General features: G+C 38.4%; 1 protein-coding gene and 1 long non-coding RNA gene across 2 annotated transcripts; both read left to right on the forward strand.

The window, feature by feature from the left end:
* Positions 1-46: 46 nt before the first annotated feature.
* On the forward strand, positions 47-25,029 carry LOC133230365 (cytochrome b5 type B). The gene is made up of 5 exons (XM_061387740.1): positions 47-360; positions 9,671-9,799; positions 10,336-10,365; positions 18,409-18,437; positions 21,365-25,029. The coding sequence occupies exons 1-5, from the start codon at positions 199-201 to the stop codon at positions 21,453-21,455; spliced, it is 441 nt and encodes a 146-aa protein (XP_061243724.1). The 5' UTR covers positions 47-198; the 3' UTR covers positions 21,456-25,029.
* Positions 10,372-13,396, forward strand: LOC133230370 (uncharacterized). The gene is made up of 2 exons (XR_009730828.1): positions 10,372-12,330; positions 12,373-13,396. It is a non-coding gene; the product is annotated as an uncharacterized LOC133230370 (long non-coding RNA).

Below are 25,029 nucleotides of genomic sequence, written 5' to 3' on the forward strand. Positions count from 1 at the left end.
AGTGTGTGGGATTTGAAATAGAATTCCTCGTTTCATTGGTGAAAAGAAAACGAACCAGAAACTATTAGTAGGCGTGATTGGCTGTTGACAGGTTGGCCCCGGTTACGGAAGCTGGTGAGGACAGAGCGGGAGGTCGACTTCCAGGAAGTTGGTAGTGGAAACCGGAATAGCGGTGGAAAAGAGGTTATCTCAGGCCCAATGGCCACTGTGGTAGCAAGCGGCGGCGATGGAAAAGAGCAAGGAGTCGAGACTTCCGTCACCTATTACCGACTGGAGGAGGTGGCGAAGCGCAATTCCCCGAAGGACATATGGCTGGTGATCCACGGGCGAGTCTACGATGTCAGCCGCTTTCTTGACGAGGTGGGGCCCGGCAGGTGGACTGCGCTGAGGGGGTACGGGCCCCGAAACGCTGGTAGGATGTGTGGGAGGGAAGTGAGGCCTAGCTGAGGACGAAAAGACGTGCGAAAAGGGACCGAGACCCTTCGAGACGGAGTTTGGTGGGTTTGAGGGAGGACCTTAGGTCTGCGTGGATTTCTTCCGCCATTAAGTGCTGGTACCTTCAATACTATGCTTCTGCCACATATTGAGCACTTACTGTTAGCTTGGCTAAACTTTTGAGTCACCGGTATCACCATTTTACGGAAAGGGAAACCGAGCCTCAGAGTTTCTCACCTAACAGCCTAGAGTCATTCGAACCTAGGTCTGAAAGCGCAAAATCTCTACTCATTTTTTTTCACTGTGCCTTCTGAAGTAATACCACTGTTTGGTTTTAATTTTCTTGAGAAGGAGCTGAGATGCCTTCTCCTTTCTTACCATTATGCTGCGTTTCTTTTTCCTGTTTTGAGCAGACTTTGAGGCCAGAGGTTATGAGCTGATTTGGGGTTTTTTATTTTTGGCTTCTGACTCAGACTGTTACCTCTTTGGTAAATCAAGCATGTGTATTAGGTTTTACAAGTTCTCCTTGAGACTGCTGCAACTGATTTTTTTTTTTTTTTTTAAGAAATACACTTTTAACTCTACTGAGGTGTAATTTACATACAATAAATCGTGCATGTTTAAAATGTAGTTTGATGAGTTTTGACAAATATATTCATCCATGTAATCACAACTCCAGTTGAGAAAGAACATATTCATTACAGTAAAAATTTCCCTTGTGCTTTTTTGCAGTCATTCCTCTCAATCCCAATCCCTGAGGGTTTGGGATATTTTAAGTGTAAATGTGTTTGGTGGTTAATTTTTGATGTGTATGTTTTTATTTTGAGCAGTAGATTAATAATCTAATGGTTAATTTCTTGGGCATATTTGTATAATATAAACCTATTAACCAGAGAAGGCAATGGCACCCCACTCCAGTACTCTTGCCTGGAAAGTCCCATGGATGGAGGAGCCTGGTGGGCTGCAGTCCATGGGGTCTCTCAGAGTCGGACACGACTGAGCAACTTCACTTTCACTTTTCACTTTCATGCATTGGAGAAGGAAATGGCACCCCACTCCAGTACTCTTGCCTGGAGAATCCCAGGGATGGGGGAGCCTGGTGGGCTGCCATCTGTGGGGTCGCACAGAGTCGGACACGACTGAAGTGACTCAGCAGCAAACCTACTAACACTGAGAAAAAGTTTTATTTCTCTTAGTTCTCTTTATGAAACAAATATACTAGTAAAAAATTTTTTCTTTCTATTAATTTGGGGCCTAGGGCATAAAGCTCTACATCCTGATTCATAAATCTCTAAAAAAATTTTAAAACTTAGTTCCCCCAAAATAACATTGATTTTAATAAATCTTTCTAGTGGCCAAGAAGTTAACATCTTAGCATTTAGTAACTTCTTGTATTTGTGGGGCTTATGACAGTTAAACGCTTTTAAAAGTGCTTTCCTGTTATTTCAGCCTCGAAGTAACTAATTGAGAGTGAGTTTGATAGTACTGGAAAAGGAAATGGCAACCCACCCCAGTATTCTTGCCTGGAGAATCCCATGGACAGAGGAGCCTGGTGGGCTACAGTCCATGGGGTCGCAAAGAGTGCGACACGACTGAGCTACTTCACTTTCACTTTGACTGGATAGTATTGATCCTTATTTTAGCAAGAATATAAGAAACAGGTTCAGAAAGATTTTGGTCAGGCAACTGATTAGTGGCAGGGTGTGTCTTAGATATATTCCTTGGTTTCTCTTGTCTACATAGCAATGCTTTGGAATTCTAGTCTTAGCTGTACTTTGGTGTATGCCTCATAAGTTTCCAGTGTGGCTTGTAGCACAGTAAAGCATAGGTCAAAATGGGTAGCCAGTATGGGGTTTTTTGTGGTTTCATTCCCCTCCAGTTTCTTCTTGATTAATTCAGAATAGATAATGAACTTGGAAGGAACACTCAGTGCATGTGGTGGACATTAGTTTAATCTTGAACAGTTACTAGCTTGGTTCACCACGTGCTGATGAAGCCAGAGACATGATAGGTGTGCCAGCATGGCCTTTCAAGCTTGACTTGCAGATCTTTACCTGCAGTTCGCCATTCTCACTTACCCTGTTCCAGAGTCTCTGTCCCTGTGTTCTTCTTCATTCCAAGTCAAGTGCTAAGGAGAAAAATGAAGCAGAGAAGAGGACTATGGACATGTATGGAGTGACAGCATGAAGATAAAGGGTTGAAATTTTAGGTATGGTGGCCAGAAATGGCTTTATTAAGATGATGACTAAAGTAAAGGTCAGAGAGAAGTTAAGGGAGCTGGCCTTGTGGATATCAGCAGGTAGAGCTTGTTCAAAGCACATATAAAGGCCTTGAAGTGCGAGTATGTCCAGTGTGTTTGAGGAACAGTGAGGGAGGTTATGGTGGTTGGAGAGTAGTAGATGAGGTCAGCATGATCAAGATGAGGAGCAGTTCAAGTACAGTTTTGCTGGTTTTAGAAAGGATTTTGACTTTTGTTCTGAGATGGTTAAACATAGTGGAGCTGCTGCTGCTGCTGCTAAGTCACTTCAGTCGTGTCCAACTCTGTGCGACCCCCATGGACTGCAGCCCACCAGGCTCCCCCGTCCCTGGGATTCTCCAGGCAAGAACACTGGAGTGGGTTGCCATTTTCTTCTCCAATGCGTGAAAGTGAAGTTGCTCAGTCTTGTCCAACTTAGCGACCCCATGGACTGCAGCCATGGGGTTTTCCAGGCAAGAGTACTGGAGTGGGGTGCCATTGCCTTCTCCCAAGCATAGTGGAGCAGAGGACCAGTAATATGTGACTTAATGGTTTATTATTCAAGCATCACTGGCTGCACTGTTGAGAAGAGACTGAAGGAACACTCGAATCTAGTTAGGAGGCTGTGACGGTAACTTGGTTTAGAGATAGTGGCTTAGGCTAGGGTGGTGGTAGTGATAGTGAGAAGTGTCAGATTTTGGATGTACTGTGACGGTAGAGCCAATAAATTTAATGATGCCTTTTTTTTTTTTTTTTAATGATGCCTTAAATTTGAGAGTCAAGGGTGACTGAGGTTTTTGGCTTGAGGTCTGGAGGAATTGGGTTGCTGTTAGATCAGATCAGGAAGAAACATCAATTTTCATCCTTTTCTTTCCAATCTGAATTCGCTTTGGGGCTCCTCCTTAGAAAGAGGGTCCTCATTTGAATATATAGCATTTATAGATTGCTTTCTTTTTTGATTAATGAATATGGTTAGAGTGTTACTCTGGACTTTGTGAAATTTAGGATTGATAATATAATTGAATTATCTTCTAATAGATTAATTTCATAGTTTTCAGTCAGTGGTATTGATGTAATTTATTGAAATCACAAATGAAAAACCAAAACATTGCAATCGTGCACATCATATTTCTGTTACTTAGTGGTTTTGAAAAAAATTATGTAGAAATGGTTACAATATCTTATGCCATTGACTGAAATATCGAAGTACATCTTAGCAAAGGTAAATATGATTTTGTGAACTTCGTTTCAGTTTATATTCTTATTACTGTATCAAAGGTGGGAAAATTTGGGAAACCATTGTCCTAGGTATAATTAACCATTTCTGACAACAGTAACCTAAAATAACCCATTATGCTGTTTTAAAGCTTTCTATGTACTTTTTTAGTGACTGTTGGCATGAGTGGGTATACTGCTTTAGGATCTGCTTCACAGATGGGATAGCATTTTATTCATTCAGCAAACATTTGTTTAGTGCTGACTCTTCTCAAGTGCTGTGGTACTAGGTCCTGGTAGTATAAAAATAGACATACATCTGCCCTCTTGAAGCTACCCTTCTAAGGGAGACAAAGCAAAAACAGCCAAATGTTTCCTTCCTGGGAAAGAAACAGGCAAGAAGTTGAGAAAGTAAAATGGCCGTGGTGGGGAAATCTACTTTAATAAGAGTGATCTGGGAAAGCTTCTGTGAAGATGACTTTTCGTTGATGAGAGGGAACTAGCTTTGGAAAGATGAAAGAAAAGAGCATTCCTACAGCATTTGCAGAGTCAAGCAAGAGTTTGGCGTGTTGGTGGGACTCAAAGCAGCTGTGGCTTTAGTGTATCCAGTAAAGGTCAAGAATGGCCAAAGAGCTTGGCAGGAGCCAGGACAGGCAAGGCTGGGTAGGTGGTATGGATTTGTGAACCATACCATAAGTAAATGGAAAACCACTGATGTGTTTTAACATGGGGGTGACATTGAAGGAATTTATTTCAAATATATTATTTTTGCTGAGGTTTTGAGGCTAGATTGAAGGGAAAAACAATACAGAAGGGAAGAAAGGAACTCTTTAAACCCCAAGAATTTGAATTCTCCATCTTCCATGGAGTGCTGCAGTCCATGGGGTTGCAGAGTCGGACATGACTGAGAGACTGAACTGACTGATAAACAGAAATAGAATCATAGTATTCCTTAATCAAGTTATGCTGCTGCTGCTGTTGCTAAGTCGCTTCAGTCGTGTCCGACTCTCTGCAACCCCAGAGACGGCAGCCCACCAGGCTTCCCCGTCCCTGGGATTCTCCAGGCAAGAACACTGGAGTGGGTTGCCATTTCCTTCTCCAATGCAGGAAAGTGAAAAGTGAAAGTGAAGTCGCTCAGTCGTGTCAGACTCTTAGCGACCCCATGAACCGCAGCCTACCAGGCTTCTCTGTTCATGGGATTTTCCAGGCAAGCGTACTGGAGTGGGGTGCCATTGCCTTCTCTGTAATCAAGTTATAGTGTCTATTAATTGATTCAGAATAGTAATAGTATGTGTTAGGTGCTTATTATTCTAACAGCTTGCATATAATTTCTTTTTTAATCCACTTAATAGCCCATTTTAGAGATGAGAAAACTGAGGAGCAGAGAAATAACTTTAAAAAAGTCATAATGCTCACTGGTACAAGCAGTCTGACCAGATAGCCTGTGCCTATGACATTAGGATTTGCCTCTGTTTTTTGTTTTTTTTCATGGCTATAGAATATAGAATTAGGTCTGTTTTACAGCCACCTTCTTCCATATCTTAGATGTAATTTGGAAGGGTGGGAATGTGTTAGAGGGAAGTTAGAACTAGCACCTTTTTTCTGGAACCCAGGTAATTTTTAAATTTTTTGAGTAGGTCATATAGGTATCCTGTGCAAAGCCTTCTTCCCATCTGCCCACTTCCACTTCCTCCTAAAGTTAACTACTACTGTTTGTGAATATTTCCAGAGTTTTATTTTGTGCCTGTAAGCAAAAGTGAATGTAGTTCCTCTCATTCTCGCCCCCTCCCCCATAAGGTAACTGATAACATGCCTTTTTCACATAACTATATATCTCAAGAGTCTTTCCATATCCACATCTGGAACACTTTCTTATTATTCATAGAAATCGTTGAACTGATTCTGACTTATTCAAGCAGTCTCCTATTTCTAAGCATTTGGGTTGTTAGTAATATTTTGCTGTGTAGATTTTTCCCCCATCTAAGTCAACTCTATTGAGATCTAACGTCCATACAACAGAACGTAGAGATTTTATATGTGGAGTTCCATGAGCTTTGACAGAGGTCTCACCTGTATAGTCTGCGTCACCATCATTGTTTAGAACATTTCTACCATCTGTGTTCTTGTGCAGCCAGTGATTGATTTCTCACACTTTGTTTTTTGTCCTGACATCTTTTAATGTATCTGTGAGATTCATCTATATTTTTTCTATGTGTCAGCAGCGTGTTCCTGTTTAGTGCTTATTATTTCATTGTAACTGTACTAAAATTTAGCTGTTCACCTGTTGACTGATGCTGGGTTGTTTCTTCTTTTTTTTTTTTTTTTTGGCTATTATGAATAATGCTGTTGTGAACTTTTCATGTACAAATCTGTGTGTAGATACATTTTCATTCCTTTTGGGGAAATACCTACAAGTGAGATTGCTGTTCTGTTTTTTTTCCTTTCTGACTGTACCACATGGCTTGTGGGGTCTTATTTCCCCAACCAGGGATCCCTTGACAGTAAAAGCTGAGTCCTAACCATTGGATGCCAGGGAATTCCTATAGCTCATATTTTTTGTTTTCTATTGTTTTTGTTTTACATCTGAAGCAGTTGACAGACTTTTTCTGCCAGAGTGGCCCCCTCATTTTACAGTCGCATCAGCAATGTGTCAGTCTTCCAGTTTCTCTCCATCTTCACTGACGCATGATGTGTTCTCAGTGCTTTTAGTTGTAGCCGTTCTGATAGATGTGTGTCTGTACATAACAATGGTTTTAACTTGTTTTTCCTGATGACTAAAGATTTTGAGCATCTTCAAAGGCTGATTGGCCTTGTGTGTGTCTTATAAAGGGTGTGTTCAGTCTTGCTCATTTTTAATTGTATTGTTTTCTTATTACTGACTTGAAGGCAGTCTTTATATATTCTGGATGCAAGTCCTTTCAGAAATATGTATTGTGAATATTTTCTCACAGTCTGTATTTTGCCTTCTCGTTTTCTTAGGTGTCTTTTGAAGAGAATTTTGGTGAGATGTGTATATATACATGCACACACATATATATATACACACACATTTGGTATATAAAACATTCTAATGACTGGATGTGGGCTGTGGGGTTAAAAAGTCTTGTTCAGTTTCCTACTTAACTATAACTTTAGGAAAATGTGCTCTGTAAAGACCTTTTTCCATCTGTTCAAGGGAGATTATAGTATCTACTCCACAGAGTTGTTGAGACAGTTAATTTAGGTAATTCATACAAAGGTTTATCATGGTACCTGATATAAAAAGCTCAGTAAGCTTTTGAGTGCATAGTAACTAGCACATGCCCTGAAGATGTAAAGGTGAATCAGATGCTTTGGACTTGCCAGGAAGATGAGATCTGTGCACAAGCAATTGTTGTGCGTGGTAGAGTAGTCTTGCTTTAGGAAAGACAGAATGTGGGCTCTGCTTGGTGCCATCCCCTGAAAGCTTCAGAGTTTGACTAAGCACAATTCTTACTGTCTTTCTCCAAGGCTGGTCAAATGAAAGTGCAATTCAGTCGTTATATAGCTTGTGGAATTAACAAATCTATAGAAAGTATGCTTTCTTTTCTCAAACAGGCCCATGTGGCTAGTCCTAGGGAAAGCTAGAAATAACATGAGGCAAAATTTAACCTCCAGCACTGCCCAGGTGAGCTGCCCTGATGGACACTTTGACTTTGGCGTGTGTATTTGTGCGGCATACATGCCAGCGAGGCAGAGAGGGGGCAGGTGGGAGTGGAGGAGGGCACCGCGAGCGCCCCCTAGATCTCACTGTGTTCCAGGTTCTGTGATATTCAGGAATATGGCCATGAGTAAGACAGCCATGGTTCCTGTTCTTAGGGAGCTTATGGTCTAGTGCAGGAAGAAGACATTAAATAAACAGTTGCAGTTGTGATAAACACCATGAAGATGCCTAAGGAACTGTGAGAATCTGTAGCAGTAGGACCTAACATGGTGGGGAATACGGGTGTATCATCTGGTGGGGATGAGTTACGTTTGGATCTGCAGACCTGATATTTAGACCCTGAGCAGTTGGAACTGCCAGAGTTACACCCTTTCTGGCAGCCATCAAGTTAACCTCTCCTAGGTGACACCCCTGCCTTACTAGGTTCTTTCTAATCCAAACGCAAATACCTATGGACCTGCACCATTTCCTGCTGTTCACCACCCAGGTCTCTTATCTTTCTTTGAGTTGTCAGACTGTTTTTTATGAAGTAGTTTTTATCCTCTCCAAAACTTTAACCTCCATATCTTATTTTGATGATTAGTATTCTGCTAATCTGTTTGGCTAACCTGGCCTAATTTTGCAGCTTCCGTAATCTTAATGTTTCTAGATTTCATTTTCCAAGTCAGGTGGTCTTTAGCATATCCTATTGTTACATTTTTATTACATCACTATTCCATTCACAGAGATTTTTTCCATTCACAGAGAATTTGTGTAATTTTTTTCCCAACAAGATTTTTATTCTGTAACTGTCATTCTTCACATTCTCTTTTATGTCCGTCTGTTCCTTATCCATTCCATAGAATTAGCAATCTAGAAGTATTATTTTATGTTAGCAATTTGTCCTCTTTCTTTTCTGTATTAAAATATAAATTTTCTGTCCTCCTTTCAATAATACTTAGTACATGAACTTAATGAAAAGCTGAAAGATTTCCCTTGCTCCCTGCCATATATTTCGTGAATTTACTAAAACCCTTCACAGAAGAACATCACAAAGTTTCCTTTGTATCTGTGAAGTATTTCAATTGATTATTGCTGGACTGAAATAGAAATGAATCCATCACAGGCATCGTTTCATCAATTGAAAGATTATGATCTTGACTGCCATATAGTTTATTTGAAATATTTGTAATGTTATTTAATTGCTTATACAATAAAAGCTAAGACAAGATCCATTAGTCTTAAAACATAAAGGCTGTCAAATTCAGAAGAATCTTTTTTGCAGATTCATATGAGATTTAAAAGTAAAGCAGAAAAAAATGGGAAATGTGTACCACCTTATGTTAGGTCTACTTAATAAAAACAGGGAGAAATTTATGATTGTGTGATAGATTTGAATAGCACTGGTAACCAATCTAGTTCACTAACCTCCAGACTCTTTTGGTCTTACTTGTTTTATTTTGCTATGATTCAGACAAAAGTAAATTTTTGGGTTACATTAATTATAGGTATGTAAACCAAGCTTTGTATGTGTGTGTGGTAAAGTACACATAAAATTTGCCATTGTAACCATTTTTAACTGTACCATTAGGTGCCATTAATTGCACTCACAGTCTGTACAACCAACACTGCTATCTATTTCTAAAGCTTTTTCATTTCCCCAAACAAACTTCATAACCATTAGGCAATAACTAATCTACTGAAACCTGTGGGCCTAGAGCTTGTGCTTCTCGGTAATTGCGGGCTCATCAGTTGTGGCGCGTGGGCTTGTTGCCCCGCAGCATGTGGAATCATCCCAGACCAGGAATAGAAAAGTCGTCTTTCCTTGGCTTTCTTGACTTTGATATTTTTGGAGATCACGGGCAGATCATTTTGTAGACTGTCTCTCAGTTTGCGATTTTCCTAGGTTTCCTCATAAACTCACACTATGCATTTTTGGCCAGAAGACACAGTAATTACATAGTGTTCTCCCCACTGCTCCTGTCACAGGGTATACAGTGCTGGTTCATCCCATTGCTGCCATTTAAAGGAGAAAAGGGAAAAGAGGACGGCAGCAGGGGAGGAGCTTATATCAGTTAGCTTTTTAGAGAGCCCTTACTTTAATAAATATCTTTTTCTTGTAGCATCCTGGTGGAGAAGAGGTTCTGATGGAACAAGCTGGAGGAGATGCAACTGAAAGCTTTGAAGATGTAGGCCACTCCTCAGACGCCAGAGAAATGCTCAAGCAGTACTACATTGGTGACGTGCACCCGGTAAGAACCAGCCGAGCTAGGAGTGCTTGTAGAGAGAGGAAGCTATCTAGCAGCCACAGGTCGTGATGAGGGAATGAATGACTAAAGTGGAGATTCATTCAGCCCAGCCATGAGGCTAAATTTTCTCCAAAATCATCCGGCCTTACTGTGCTAAGCTGGAGCTTCTTGTTTGTAAATCAGCACATAGAGTATCTCTGAAAAGGAACTGATTTTGGAAGTGGGTTTTTAGTTGATTAATTTCTTTGTAATGAGGTTAATATCATGATCTAAAATAGTGGTTTGACTGTTCTTGCAAATTCTTTGCTAAAAGTGGTAACTGTGGACCATGCCATTCTAACAAGGGACCGTGATGTGCTCAGAGTCAGGGATGCAGGGATGAGGTCGGGGGTAGTGGGCAGGGCCTTTCTATAGATCCTGGCACCTCCTAGGGAATTGCTACCAGAAGGTAGTCTCATGTCCCAAAGTTAGAAATAAGTACGTAATGAGAGTTTGTTTGGATGTGTCTTAAAATATTATTTGTTTTCCTTTTTAAACAGAATGACCTTAAACCTGGAGGTGGTAGCAAGGTAAGAAGTCTTCTATTTCTCTTGTGTGTTTCAAGTGTTTATATTTCTATTTACTCAAATGGAATTACTTTTTTTTTTGAAGTATTTTAACGAGCAATGTTTACTTTTCCCTCCAAGCAAAAATCTCATTTTTCAGGAATTTGCATCCAGTACCATCTCAGAAAAAAGTAGTGGAGACTTGAACAATAGGAACATTTTGTTCAGGCCCCTGTTCATTTTTTTAAAAAATTGAAACTCTAAAGCTATGACTCGTGTTCTTACATTCAATAGTATAGGTGATAAGAATTGCTTCTGTGTTGGAAAAAGAATTGAAAAGTTGATTTATTCTTGCAAGTCTTAGAACAAGTTGTAGACCGGAATAATTGAGTAACTGATTGGAACAGGCCTTTCTGTCCCCAATACCCTGTTGTCTGGGCTCAAATAGGTCTACACACCCTTCCCATTCACTTGGTGAATTCTTCTACCACAAAAGTAGAAGATTAAATATTTGAAAACTTTAATGTGTACTGCATAATGTACCAGGAAGAAAATTTGAATGCCTTTTTGTTTCCCACAAGCGGGATGCCTCACTTGCCTTATTCCCTCATTTTTTTTCTGTCTTCCTCAACTCTTCTACTCTCTTAATTTAAAGACGCAGCACTTAGTTGTCACCAGAACTTCTTGGAGGCGATGCTCCTTCCCCTTTTCCTCCTTCTAGCTTCCCTTTCCGCATTGAGCTGGAATTACTGAACCTGTGTGACAGTAAAGTTGGCCAAGACACGGATTCTTTCAACTGTAGAGGTTGCTTGACAGATTCTGCCACCTGTTCCCCCACCATCCAGAGTGTTTGTGTAAATTAACTCTTCCATCTCGTTGTACTCTGCTACTCTGAACTGTTGAATTGTTTATGAAGGGGATGTGAAGTGGTTCCTTAAAGGCTTTGTGAGCTCTGGTAGTTTGTCCTCCCCTCCTAACACGTGTACTATCCATTCTTGAATCTTCACTTGTGTAATTAAGGTAAAATTTGAACTAAGCAATGGCTTGTTTGGTATATTGAACATGTCCAGAAACCATTGCTCTCAGAGGTCAACATCTGATTTGAGGGATATGCCTGTTTGTACAGGAGATGTACCTTAATTCAGGAACCATAACCCACTTGTTCATAGCACCCTGAGAGCACTTTCTATATTAAAACAAACAAAATCTGTGAGGGGAGAAGTTCCAGTGTCCAGAAGTCTTACAAATTGCTTCTTGTTGCCATTTTTCTTCCTTGGTGGTATAGTATGGAGTTAGGACCATCCTTAGGAATGGAGAGCAGTGTTTTTCCAGTTCTGTTCCTTGTACCGCCTGTATTGGAATCTCTTGGCATGTTTTCCAAAGTGCGTATTCCCTGGGCTTCCATTACTACTACTGATTCATGCTGTCTGGAGGTGGGAGTTTGCATTTAAAGTAACCCAGGTAACCAAGCGCCAGACATTTGGCTGAATGACATGCCCATCTTTTCATGTGAAAACTTTTAGGGAGCTTTTAATTCTTTTCTGTGGAAAGCGCTGTCTGCCTTCTGTAGCCCAAAGAAGTAACTAGAGATGTCTCAGATAAAACTGTTGAGCCTTGAACTTTTTATAAGAAATAAAGAAAAACGCTTTTAACTGGTGAGATTTGATGAAATTTGGTAAGAATTTAGAAGTCTCCAAATGTAGTTTGGCCCCAGCCCAGCTTAAATTAAGCAGTGATTAAGGGCAGTGTTTTCAAGGCTCTGTTTTCCTCATGTCTGCTGTACTCAAAGTCTACAGTCTCCTTTAAATAGAGAGTCTGATTATTGAGTGTTTCCAGTCACACTGCTGTACTTCAGGCAGACCAGCCAAGGGAAACCTTTGGGAAAAATTTCAAGACCACCTACATAGGTTGTCATAGAGCTTATATAGTCCAGCCTGATTTTAGTTCCAGAAAGAAATTCTTGAGCCTTCAGATTTATTTCTTACATAGGTTTTATTTTTTTATTTTTTACTTTTTTTATTTCTTACATAGGTTTTAAATAAGCCCTTCTGCATCTAGGCTCCAGCTATCTCTTTTCTTAATTTTTTTTACATTTACCATGAAGAAGTAAATGTCAAGTTCATTTCATTACTGTGCTTTCAGTTAAGGTTTCAGAACCTCTGTAAATAATTGATTTTTTTTTTTTTTTTTTTTTTACAATGCCTCATTTAGAGGTTTCTTCCGCCTTATGGACAGAGTTTTCATTTCCCTTCTTCCTTTATTTCTCTGCTTCTGTCTTCCCTCCACAACTCCATACCTCTTCCCCGTCTGAAACTACCTCCGCACCCCTGCAAAAAAAAAAAACAACTTTTTTTAAAGCACCTAAAACATGCTATTCCCGAGTGCAAATCAGGAACTTACCCCAGTTTTTTAGAAACTACTCTTCATACTACTTTTGCTTTGACACTGATGGTCACCATTGTTTCCTTGTAATGCCTGAGGTTCAAGACCCTGAAGTGTTTGTTACAATACCAAAGCTTAAAAGCTTAGAGACTGCGGATATTTTTCTTACCTGCTTCAGTTGAAAATAACTAGAATTAAAAACATTTTTCTCTCTTAAATCTCTCCTCAGCTGAATTAGTCCCCATGCTACCAGTCTTTTGTTCACATTTGAGTTAACATTTTTCTGGTCTGCTTTTGAGTTACGGAAACTCACCTTAGAAGCTGTTTTCTGTGCCCATTTGCCTGCCTACTGTACTGCAAGTAACCAAGATACGTTTGTGGTCAGTGATGTCTCTTGATTATGCATTTAATTCTTGGTTAGAATCTTGATCAGTCAGAGTCTACCTTTAGTTCAGGAGATGAGGTAACATACATACGCAACCTGACCAAAAAATGTGGGACTGTTTCATTCATTTATTCAGAAGGTATTTTCTAGGTTACAGTTCCCTACTGCTTCACTAGTCAAGTCTCATTGCAGTGAATAGACCCAATAACTTGACCGTTTTTCCATTTTTTGAATGGGAAGTTTGTGGTGTACATGGTTAAAAATTCAAATAGTATGAAAAAGTATACTTATTCCCATCGCCAGCTGTGTCTCCCAGGTTCCCTTCTCCTGAGGTAGCCAGCTGCCATTTTCTCGTTTACTCTTCTGAAGGGATTCTGTGCATACATAAATGTAAATGGATGGGTGGAAGGCAGATGGATTGACCAACAGACCAACTACCCCATCCTTTAAAAATCTCGCACATGCTGTTCTGAGCCTTGCTTCTTTCTGCTAAAGCATTTTACCTTAGTGACTGTTCCCTATCAATTTATAAACATCTTTTTAAGCAAGTAAGGTTGTCTCTATAAAAGCTTAGCATGTTTCTTAAACTTCATTTTTCAACTTAAGAAATTTAACTTGAAATCTAGTCAGTTCTGTCTATATTAGAAGTAATTTGTAAATTACATTTAAAGGCAAGTACATTTTTTTTCCCCAGGTATTACAGACTTTTGTTATACAGAGTTTTCTATTATAGTTACATGCAGGAACATACATAATGTTCCGTTTACCTTCTCTTTTATGAGAGGGAAACTAAAAAGAACATGTACTTTATAGTTTTGTGATGTAGTTGGTTGCATCATACTAAAAATTTCCTTTTAAGAATTGTTAAATATTCCTATCATACGTACAACCCAATTTATTAATATTTGAAATGGATATGCCTTTGGATGAGTAGTGCTTGCTATTTATCAAAGAATTTTGTGTGGTTGTTTCATTGTTGACTGTTTGTTTACCTAACATTTGTATTTTGTAACATAATCTTTTGAAATAAAGCAGACTATAATGGCAAGGTCACTCTTGAAAGACAAAACACCCTTCTTGAGAAATCTCAAGGGTTAGTGTCTCTCCTTGTAATGCTTTATTTAGGAATGACAGGTAGTTTTGCAAAGCAGGATGTCAGAAGGGCAAGGGTAACATCTTTTTCAAATCAGCCCTCCAGTGTGGTGATAAGTAGAATAGTCTCTGAGTGTTTTAATTTTTTCCTTCCGTGTTATCTTCTATATCTTGTCACAGTGGGTTCTTGAGAAAGTCACGTAGAAATTTGCCTCAGCGGGTGTTTTTCATGTTTGCATTTGCCCTTATGTACAGGGAACTATTTTTTGTATGACTGGGCTGACCAGGCATTTGTGCTTCACAAGACAGTAGTTGTCACTACTGTATTCTCATCTAGAAAGAAATCTTAGTACATTGGAGCTTCCTGGGAAGGCTGTCCTCAAGATCCATACCCCATGCCCATGAATATATTGACATCATGTACTTTCAAAACTCAGACTTCCTAGATTGTACAATGAACCTAACGTTAGAATTCATATAGTGATAGCTAATGTTACATAGTCTTTTGTGTTCTGAGGGGAGAACCTTTTGCAATAGTTTGAACCCCAAAGTTCCCAAGTTGTTTTTCATGTTTCTGGCCACATACAAACCAAACTATTCTAAATAAAAAGCTACAAAAACTACCAGGCTGCCCAAATACTCATTAAAGTTGTTGAAGGTGTCCTGTGGCTTAAAATCCACTTCTTCCCATTTTAAATACTTGGAATCCTCTAGGAATGGCAAATATTCAATTTAGGAATTAACACATAAGCTTCTTATATACCTTATGTTTCCCTTTTATTTAAATCTCTGAAAGTCTAAATATAAGCTATTTAGGCTTGAAGTATATGTATAATGCCCTGTCTATATATTTGAATGCCTCATAACCATAATTTTGACTCATTGCTTCCTATGTATATTCTGGTGACAAAATACACCATTCCTTAAGAATGTGTTCTCCTACGTTTTTTTCTCTAAACAGGATTCATATTGAAATCACCCCCCACTGATCCCTAAATCTGTTCCCATATGTTTGCCAGTTTTGAGATTTCTTTATCATTCCTTTAACCACATGAAAGCATATCAGAAGAGCATCTGTGAGATCGAAGCATCTCTTTGTGGTTGTGCTCCTTCAGTCTTCCTGGATGTGGGAGCATGGTATTAACATTTCTCTAATCTTTAGAAGTCTGCTCTTGTAAGTTTTGCTACAATGCCCTTGGCTCAGAGAAATGTGTTGAGTTAATTGAATATGACTTTAGAATTCAGGTTCATCTGATCTGAGCTTTTCAGTTCACAAGTGAGGAAACTGATTTAGCATGGAGCCTGAAGATACCAGGTGTAATTTCAGTTATAATCAGCATTAATTAAAAGGTTACTCAAAAATTATGAACTATTTCCTTTGTTTAGTATTTATATGTATGTGCATGTATTTATTTACATATGTATTTTATGAGGGAATTAAAGCCTTAGTGAATCTTGAACTTGAGGAACCACCTTGTTTAAACAGTTAATTTCTGTTAATTTTGAATTAAAGTTAGAGTAGACTTAGAACGATGTGGTTGTTGGGGAGTATATTCCAGACTTGTTGGAGGAGAAAGAAAACATGGATGTTAATGACTTGAGAAAGCTTTTCGTAGAAAAACTCTGGACTTGAACTGCTCTTTTGTAACTAAAATCATAGGGTATTGTAGTTATTACTGTCTGTGCCAAAGATGGAGACCAGTGCCTTCTCCTGACCAATCTTGCATGTAAATTAACATGTGGGCAAGAACATAAGCAGCCAAGATATGCCTGAACACCCACAGGGGTAAATTAAAGTCAATCATAAACTGTAGGAATTTCACCTAAGCATCTGTTAGACTCAGCACAGAGCTCTGGAGTGGAAATGAGAACTGTGCACGGTGAGAACAGAAAGGTAGACTCGAAGAAAGATTCTGTGTTAATAGAACTTTTTTCTTTTTAATTTTCTTAAATTAAAAATAACTTTTTTGGCTTCTTTCTGAAGTTGGCTGAGGCACTTGGCTACCATGAGCAGTGTGCCTTAAACAACTCTTTCATTTATAGTTGATTAAAAGCAGAGTAACTGTCCTTTGGCATTTATTTGGCTGTCAGTATTCTAAAGAGGATATGCTGCTTTCTCTTCTCTTTCCTCCAGTGTTAGGGTGGTAGTTCTTTTTGCCTTCAGGGAAAGCTTGATCTTAAAACGGGTTGAGGTACTTGGTTAAAAGGAGGAATGAGCAGTGGGAAGGAAGGATGGAAACCATATATTTAAATTTTAAAAAATTGCTTGTTAGGAACTATTACCATTTCAGTATATTACAGTCTCGGTATGTCTCCTCTCTTCCCCGCCCTCTTTCTTCTCTGGGTTGCTTACTGCATTGTCTGAGGTTCACTCGAGTTAGCACACACCCAGTGCTTGTGGTTGTAAAAGAAGCTAAAAACTTCTAGAGAATTCCTTTATATGAACTAATGGCTTTTAGTGTTTTTATAGGTTAAGCTAAGTGATACATATATTATTCATTATGCTCTCATGTAAGCCTTTCAGATTACCTTCTTTTTTAAAAAAATGCTAATTCTACATTGTTTTATAAATCATTGGTATATTTGTGGATAATGAAAGCATAAAAGACCATGGACATTTTATTCATAGAATTCAATCACTTTTTGGTTACTGTAGTGGAATATTTTGAAAGGCAGTGTAATAAATGAGATGCAGACACAACCGTCAGTACCACTCCCACCTTTCAACTCTGCAAAACATTTGCTGTATTTCTCAAAGATTGACAGTAACATGTTTTAACTAGCCTGACTCATTCCACTCAAGGAGAAATGTCCCAGATTGTTATTATCGGGATCGCAAAGAAATGTAATAGTAAAGTAATAAGATTTATCTAAAACTTTTTAGAGGTTTTTCTTGGCTGTAGGTGAATTTCTTTCAGGTTTGAGGCATGGTCTTATTTGAATTACAGTCTTCTGGATATAGGAAGCTAAAACTCACCTCATGGTCTGCTCTAAAGTATCTAGGCCAATATGTATGTAGGGTTGTTGGAATTCTTGGAGATTACGGAGAACTGTAATTATGTGTTCATACCCTGGCATACTGCTGACTATTGGCAGAGATGATCTTTCGGGCAGCAGTAACCTATGCTAATGAGTTACTGTCCTCTGGCGGTAAGTTAGCATGCTTTTTTGTACTCTACAACTAATTAATGAAATCCATAAGTTCATTTGATGTTTATATAAATTGAATTTAAAATTTTGGTATCAGCTTTATTAAGATGTAATTCACATTTCATCCAATTCACCTATTTAAGATGTATAGGTCAAGGGTTTTTAGTATATTTAGAGTTGTTCAACCATAATCACAAATCAATTTTTGAGCATTTTCACCACTCTAAAAAGAAACCCCATAACCTTCAGCAGTCATTTTCCGTGTCCCTCCAGATCCTCTTCTCCCTGCCCTAGGAAACCACTGATCTACTTTCTTGCCTTTTGGTTGCCTGTTCTGAACATTTGTAAATGGACTTATGTAATACATGGTCTTTTTGTCTGGTTTTGTCAAGTAACAATTTCAGGGTTCATCTGTGTTGTCACTGATGTATCAGTACCTCTTGATTAGTTGCTGCCACTTTTTTTTTTTTAATTTATTTTGGTATTTTCTTAACCCTAACCCCATTTTTCCTGTTTTCGGTGTGAAATAAGCCCTAAGATCTCTAATCTTAATTATTATGATTTCGGAGAGTAAACCAGTTTGCTTCTCTAAGTCACAGAGCAGTCATCTGCATGCTTTTGAGCATTTCCCAGTTGATCTCTATGTTACGACAGAGGAGTTTTTATTTTTTAAATATGTTTTCAGGAAATGTGATTTTAACTACTGCCAGTGGCAAGCCCAGCTAAACTAGGCATATCATTGTGACTGCAAATTAGTTCATTAGTTTATTGTAATATAGTTTGTATCAATGGCATTTTTTTTCCCAATAAATAAAAAGAATTTAGGTTATTTCTGTGTATTTTCATAGTGATTCTTTACTAGAGAATGCCAGTATATTATCAGAAAAAGAATTGCCCATCTTCCTATTACATATGGATACTTGCAAACATCAAATTACATGAAAGATGAAGTTGTTATTTTAGTTTCATAGTTTACATGAATATTTTTGAGAAGTTTTTATATACTCTGTGTTAATCTTTTTTTGTTTTGTTTGTTTTTAAATATGCGTCTTCTTCAGGAACCTCCGAAAAGCAATACGTGCAAAAGGTTGGTATTCCCTTAATAGACTTTTTTATGCTCCAACATACTACGTGGCAAAGAGGTGCCTTCCATAAATATACATATGTAACATAACTTAAGAGTATAGTTCGACAGCTCATTCTTTATTTTTGGTCAGAATTACTGCAAATCAGTAATCTCTTAGCTTTAGCAAAATTAATTTTTCCAGTTTCAGTCATCTTGAATAATCTCAAAAAAGTTCTTGCCTTGAGTAGTTTTTAAATCTCATTGTGACATAAATCAGAGTTATACGTAGTAAGAGGCAAGAGTGCATGGACAAGTATTACTCCTAAGTCAGACCCACAGTCTCTGCAGCTCAGCCCAGCTATGCAGTTTCCACTAAAAACTTATTCTCTTTTAATCCTCACAACACACCTATAATGTGGGTGCTATTATTACATTTTACAAAAGAAAAAAATTGTGTATTGCAGTCATATTCAGGAGTTTGAGTTTTCTCAAAGGTTTACCTAGTAATGTCCCTTGCAGTAATGTTGCTAATACAGTAGTGGTAGCCCTGAAAAGTATGCATTTGGCATCCCTTAAATAGTGTCTCTGCTTGAGATAATTGTAGAATCCTTGGCTTATAAAAATTTACAGAGATTATATAGAGCTGTTTCATCTTTCTGAGATCACACTTAAGGCATTTCATAGAAAGAGAAAATGTGTCTTCCCCCACCCCGCCCCTATAAAAGTACCATGTCGTTTTTGTTTGATATGATGGTCAGAATATTTTTAGAAAGTGGAAATTAAAGGAAACTGTTAGTAAATTCAGCTGATTTATACTCAGCCCAAAGTCCCATAAAGAATTTGAAAATATAGGCCATAAACTTGCTGTAGACTTTTACAACACTTAAAATTGGTTAAGAATTATTATGTAGAATACATAAAGAATTTTTACAAATCAATTAAAAAATAACTTTATAGAATATGAGAAAAAGATTTAAGCACCTTACAGAAGAGGAAGCACAAATATGAGCATATTAAAAAAAATTTGATTTCATTTGTCATCAGAGAGATGTAAATTAAAATCATAGGGTATATTTCATACCTATTGGCCAAAATTAAAAATTCTAAAAATAAGAAGAGTTGTTTAGGAAGTGAATTACCAATATTCTTAGGCCCTTTAGGGTCTTGAGGAAATGTAAATGGGTACAATCACTGTGGAAAACAGTTGATATCAAGTAAATTTAATAATATGTAACTTTTGATCCAGCAATTCCATTTCTAGGGAGATATATATATACACACACACACACACACACTCAAGAAAAATGTGTATACATATATACCAGTGAACACATTACAGGAATGCTCATAGCAACATTATTCAAGATATTAAAATATTGGAAACGACCTAGATAACCATTCATTAGTAAAATGAATGAATTCATTCTGGGATATTCACACAGTGGAATACTACAAACCAACAAATATATAACAGTCACAGCTACTGGCAATAACCTGGATAAATCTGAATGAATAGAGTTCTGTCTTGTGGGCAAGAGGTTGTTGTTGAACCTGTATCTCCTTTGCTGCAGTATAGATGCATTTCCTCTGCTTCTGTTCTCAGTGGTCATAAAGTTACAGAGGATTATCTGAGGACTGATGGTCAACCACTCATAGTCTTTTGCACGGAAGGCTTTATCTTCTGTGTTTTGTCAAGGGTCCTGCTTTTGATCTCTTTTGCCTCTTGGGCTGCCCTGAAAGGTACCTGAAATCATTACTCTTTTGGGGAGATTACTTTTATGTTTCCCTGTGCCATATAGCTGTTGTACATACTGACCAACTTGCTTGTGTCTTTAAGCAAAGCTACCTGGCTGACACTCTAAACTTGTGGAGAATAGCTTTCTGCCATACTTTAATGTACAAGTACTTGGCATGTTCAGGCAAAAAGAATAATTTTTATTATTGAACGGCAGCTGGTTTTTGTGGACTTCAAAGCCTTTTAATACTAAGACTGCATATGTCTTAAGTGGAGGGGCAGCCAGGTCATTTGGATTAAAACTAGCAGCGTTAATTAAGTTCTAATAGCGAAGAAGGATTTTTTTTTTTTTTTTTCTTTTTTTGACTGTACCATGTAACTTGCAAGATCTTAGTTCCCCAACCAGTGATTGAACTCAGGGCCACCGCAGTGAAAGTGTCGTCTTAACCACTGGGCCACCAGGGAATTCTCTTTATTTTGAAGAGAATAATGACTGTCCTTAAACTGAGGAAAATTTCTTTGTAGGACTTCTTAAGCCGGCTACCATTTGCCTGACTTCATTAGCACTGTCAGTATGTTCTGTGTGTGTGTCTGTCCTTATTAGTGTCCAAAGGAGGATAGGAATCAAGCTGCTTGACCAACTTCCCTTTGTGATTTTGGGTGCAGAGCTTGTGTTTTCTATGTGTAAAATGAGAATAATAATAGTACTCATTTCATAGGATTGTTGTGAGGATTAAATTTTAAAAATATATTTGGGGCAGATATAATATCAGCAATTGTATTAGGTATCATTGGTTCTACACTGATAATTATATACATAAAATGGTGGCCTTTTCCTGTTTAAGGATGTTAATTGTAGAATATGTGAAAAGGCTTGAAGAAAAATTTAAACTATCTGTAATCCCATAACCCAGAAATAACCATTTATGTCTTTGTGAAAACATAGTGTGTGTGTGTATGTATTATCTTTTTTTTGGTATCATGCTATATGTTCCATTTTTAGTCCTTTTAAAATTATTGTTGAACTTTCACTTTAATTAAAATCTTGTGTGTTTTTTTTAAATTTCTCCAAATCAAAATTTTTTGATTTGGAGAATATTAAATATTAAAGTATTTAAATACTTCAGTATTAAAATGTGAATGTTGAATGATAGGGAACATTTGGTATGAAATGTTCACAATTTTATTGCTTTTTTCCCCCTTGAACATCTAGCTACTGGTCGTATTGGATCTTCCCCATCGTGGGTGCTATTCTCTTAGGTTTTCTGTATCGTTACTACATGGCGGAGAGCAAGTCCTCCTGAGGAGACCTTGTTGAAGTCTGGAAAGCATTTCCACTTGGGAGCAAGAACTAGAGACTTATTTGGAGCCTGCAGCGGTGCCCTCTTCTCGAGTCCTGCCATTTGTATTCTTACCCCTGGGAACCCAGACCGTTGGCCAGACGTCCACCTCAGCTCCACGGCCGTGTCCAAGTCATCTCTCAGAGCCTGACTCTCAAAGCACCTGCTCGTTTTTCTGTATCCTTGCCTTTGTTTCCTCTCTTTACTCTTTTCCAGGAGCGCCTTTATGTTTCAGGACTGTCTTCTGTGATTACAGTCCACATGTCATTGTGGCATTCCCTTTGGTAAAATGGCCTGCTTTCCAGTGCTTCAAACGCACACTAGACATATTTAACAGCTTGTCACGTTCTGGTTTTGAAGCTTTTATTTTTCCCTTTTTCTTTTAAGTAAATGTTCCTATTTTTTAAATTATGACTTAATTTTATTATTTATCATAAGAGGTTTTAATTCATGGCATCAGGTTGCACATCTGTGACTTAAAATGCAACTGCAGAATTATCCTGTTCCTTGTTTGTATTTGTTAAAACTGCCCAAGTGTAGCAAGGAGCCCTTGCCACCCTCTAAGGCATCAGATGGTGGTGCTGGGCAGAACGCTGCTTCCCTTTTGTTCATTGGGAGTGGAGAGAAACAGGGAGAGGGAGAGATGAATTAGGGTGACAGAGTGGATTCACAGTAATCTTTCTTTTGAAAAATATTGAAAAATACTACTTTAAGGGCAAGAGTTCAGAAGAAGCACTAAAACTTTCATCCTTTATTTTGATTTGGCACCAGTTCCTAACCATCTTTTTTCTTCTTTTTAAGTTACCATCTTTTATGGGTAAAATGCAAGTAAGTGTATCTTTAGAGCTTTACAGTTTTATGAAGGATTTTGCTGTTTTTTTTTAATTAATTGGCAATGTTTTATCCCCCATTTTTTAAAAGTAAGAGACTCCAAATTGATAAAAGATACAGTATTTGATCTTCTGTTTGCCCCAGTAAAGTAACTCCCATGGTAAAGCAGCATTTGGAAGCAGGAGAGTGGGACAAGAGTGTTTTCCACTTCATCTGTATTTTACCTCCATGGCTCCAATTTGTGGTTTTGTTGTTTTTCCATTGAGAGGGGGGAAAAAAAGTGGTAGTTACTTTTTTTTTTTCCCTTGGATAACTGTTTCCGTGAGGAGTAGGTTATTATTCAGAATTATATTACTGTTTCTTCTCAGTTCAGGCGTTTCTCTGGCGTATTTGGCTGCTCTCTTCCTCTCTGGAAGCACCTGAGGAGACCGTCCACTGGTAGTTTTCTGCTGACGACTGTGGTGATTCTTCCTCCCTGTCCTTTGAGGGTGACCAGTCTGCTCTGAGCCGTTGTCACGTACAGCAGGGAACCTCGTGGTTCAGGAAGGACCATGGTCACTGCTCAGCGTCTGCTCCCCTCTTCCTGCTTGCCAGAGACTTGACAGGACAGGAAGCTACACAGCAAACCAGGGTCTGCCCATGCAAACTGCTTAAGAAAAAGTTCAGCCCAGGTCTCGTATCCTGTGATTTAGCAGTTGAGCAAATTCAGGATTCATAAAAATAACATTAACCTGGTAATTGTGCACTTGGTTATGACATTATGGAGTAATTTTAGGGGATTTCTGGCCAGCTTTTATATGTCAGGGATGTGGGCTTAACTTTAAAATTTTTATCGTCTTTAGAAAATATTTTGTATGCATTATAAGATGCCAATTTAAGACAATTTACTGAAAGAAAAGTCTTTGATGATTATGTAACAGGGGTGGTGTGACTTGATTACTCCTCAATTTGAAGGCAAAGAAGGGTTGCCTTGAATAAGAATTGATATTTAATTGCTGTAATCATTTAAGTCACCTGATGACATGGGCCCACACTGGGGTAGAAATGAAGAACAAAGGAGTATTGAGGAGCTGGAAAAGGGAACATTCAAGCTAAAACTAAGCCAGAAGATAACTTGGATCAATTAAAAATGTGTTGGCAGTCCCCAAAATTGAATGGAAAACATCTGGCTTAGAAGAAATATTAAAGAACAATATTCTTCAGTAAAATTTGTGTTTTTTGATATTTTTTAAGGTGAAGATCACTGCAAAAGGTATGTTTTTCTGTTTCATATTGATTGTCGTTTCCTGTTTACATCTGGACTTGTTTTCATTCAGAGCCAGAGGAAAAGATTTTCAGACTTTGTCTCAGCCAGCCATGAAATCCATCCAATACCCAGGGCTCTCTTTTGATCTGCTAATGTGATGTCACTTTATGTTATAAAAACCACTTTTGGGTCCACTTATTATTCTGCTGCCTACATAAACAGCCAGGTGAAAGGTAGAGCTTGTGTGAGAGCTTGCAGAGGTTTTTATCTAAACAATAAAGTAATACAGTATATTAGCCAAATCTATCAAAAAGGACTTTTGTTTGAAGACATAGATGGGAATTCTTGAAACAGCCTCGACGTTGATGGGTTGTAAAAAACCCCTCTGCAGAGCCAGTGGAGCCAGTCCCTGTTGTCCCGAGCCTCCTGGGGTGTCTGGAGTGTTCGGTTGTTTATTCCCAAGGAAGACTTAACCGCCGGCGCCCACCATACTGTCAGCATAATGGCTGGAGATCACAGGAGAGGAGATGAGGGGAAATTAGTGCCCCCAAATAAGGATGTTAGTGCCGGGTCCCAAGATTTCCTGCCTCTCTCTCTCAGGAGTTGGTTTTGGTTTCCAAATGACTTACGTTTTGTAAAGACAGGAAAGTGGTGGGGACAAAGTTTACACTGTGTTTAGTTCTCATGTGACCACTTAAGCTGCAACAAAAATCCATTGGAACCTATAATTTGACCCTGTAAAGTTCTTTCAGCAATTGTCATGAATGCACATGTTGTGAAATAAGAACATTGTTGTGTTTACACTCACTCAGTTCCCATGTGGAGCAAAGAAAAATGCTTTTCAGGCCAGATATATCATTACTTACAGAGTATCTCAAGTTTAAAATCTCAAGTGATACCCGTCTGATTAAATTCCATTTTAGAAACACAGAACAGTAATACTGGTTACTTCCTTCCCCAGGAGAAATGGATTCACATGTGTCTTGTGTCAACAGAGACGGTTGTTGTTTTTTCTTTCTTTCTTTCAACCATCTTGTGCTTTTGCCAAATATCATGAAAGTAATGAGTTTAGTCCCATCTGGCGGCTGTGCTCTGAGAGAGCTGGGTTTGTAATTTGTTGGGGGTGATCTCAGAGGGGAGGTTCCAAGAAGCAGAGAGGTATTTTTCAGATGACCTACTCCACACCTAGCTTCTCACTCATGAACTTGAGGGCCCAGTTGGCACCTGCACCTGATTCTCCCTTTGCTGTTCAGGCAAAGCACGATGATTTCACTTTCTTTCTTTTGATTTTACCCTCCACTCTGAGCAAGTAATATTAACATTCCTTTTGTGTATTCAATAAATGGAGTTTGTTTACCTATTTTATCAGCATATTTTGAACAAAGATCTTTGTCTGCTGGAATGTGCACACAGTGAGTGTTTGTTTAGAACGACACACAATAAAGATACTGTTTTCCATTT

The sequence above is a fragment of the Bos javanicus genome, chromosome 18 (assembly GCF_032452875.1).
Source record: "Bos javanicus breed banteng chromosome 18, ARS-OSU_banteng_1.0, whole genome shotgun sequence".
NCBI lineage: Eukaryota > Metazoa > Chordata > Mammalia > Artiodactyla > Bovidae > Bos > Bos javanicus.

What these genes read in the sequence shown, in the direction of transcription:
- LOC133230365 (XM_061387740.1), top strand. Translation starts at nt 199, where the DNA reads ATGGCCACTGTGGTAGCAAGCGGCGGCGATGGAAAAGAGCAAGGAGTC. An exon ending in TCAGCCGCTTTCTTGACGAG is followed by an intron (nt 361 to 9,670) that starts GTGGGGCCCGGC and finishes TTTTTCTTGTAG; the next exon opens with CATCCTGGTGGAGAAGAGGT. An exon ending in AACCTGGAGGTGGTAGCAAG is followed by an intron (nt 10,366 to 18,408) that starts GTAAGAAGTCTT and finishes CGTCTTCTTCAG; the next exon opens with GAACCTCCGAAAAGCAATAC.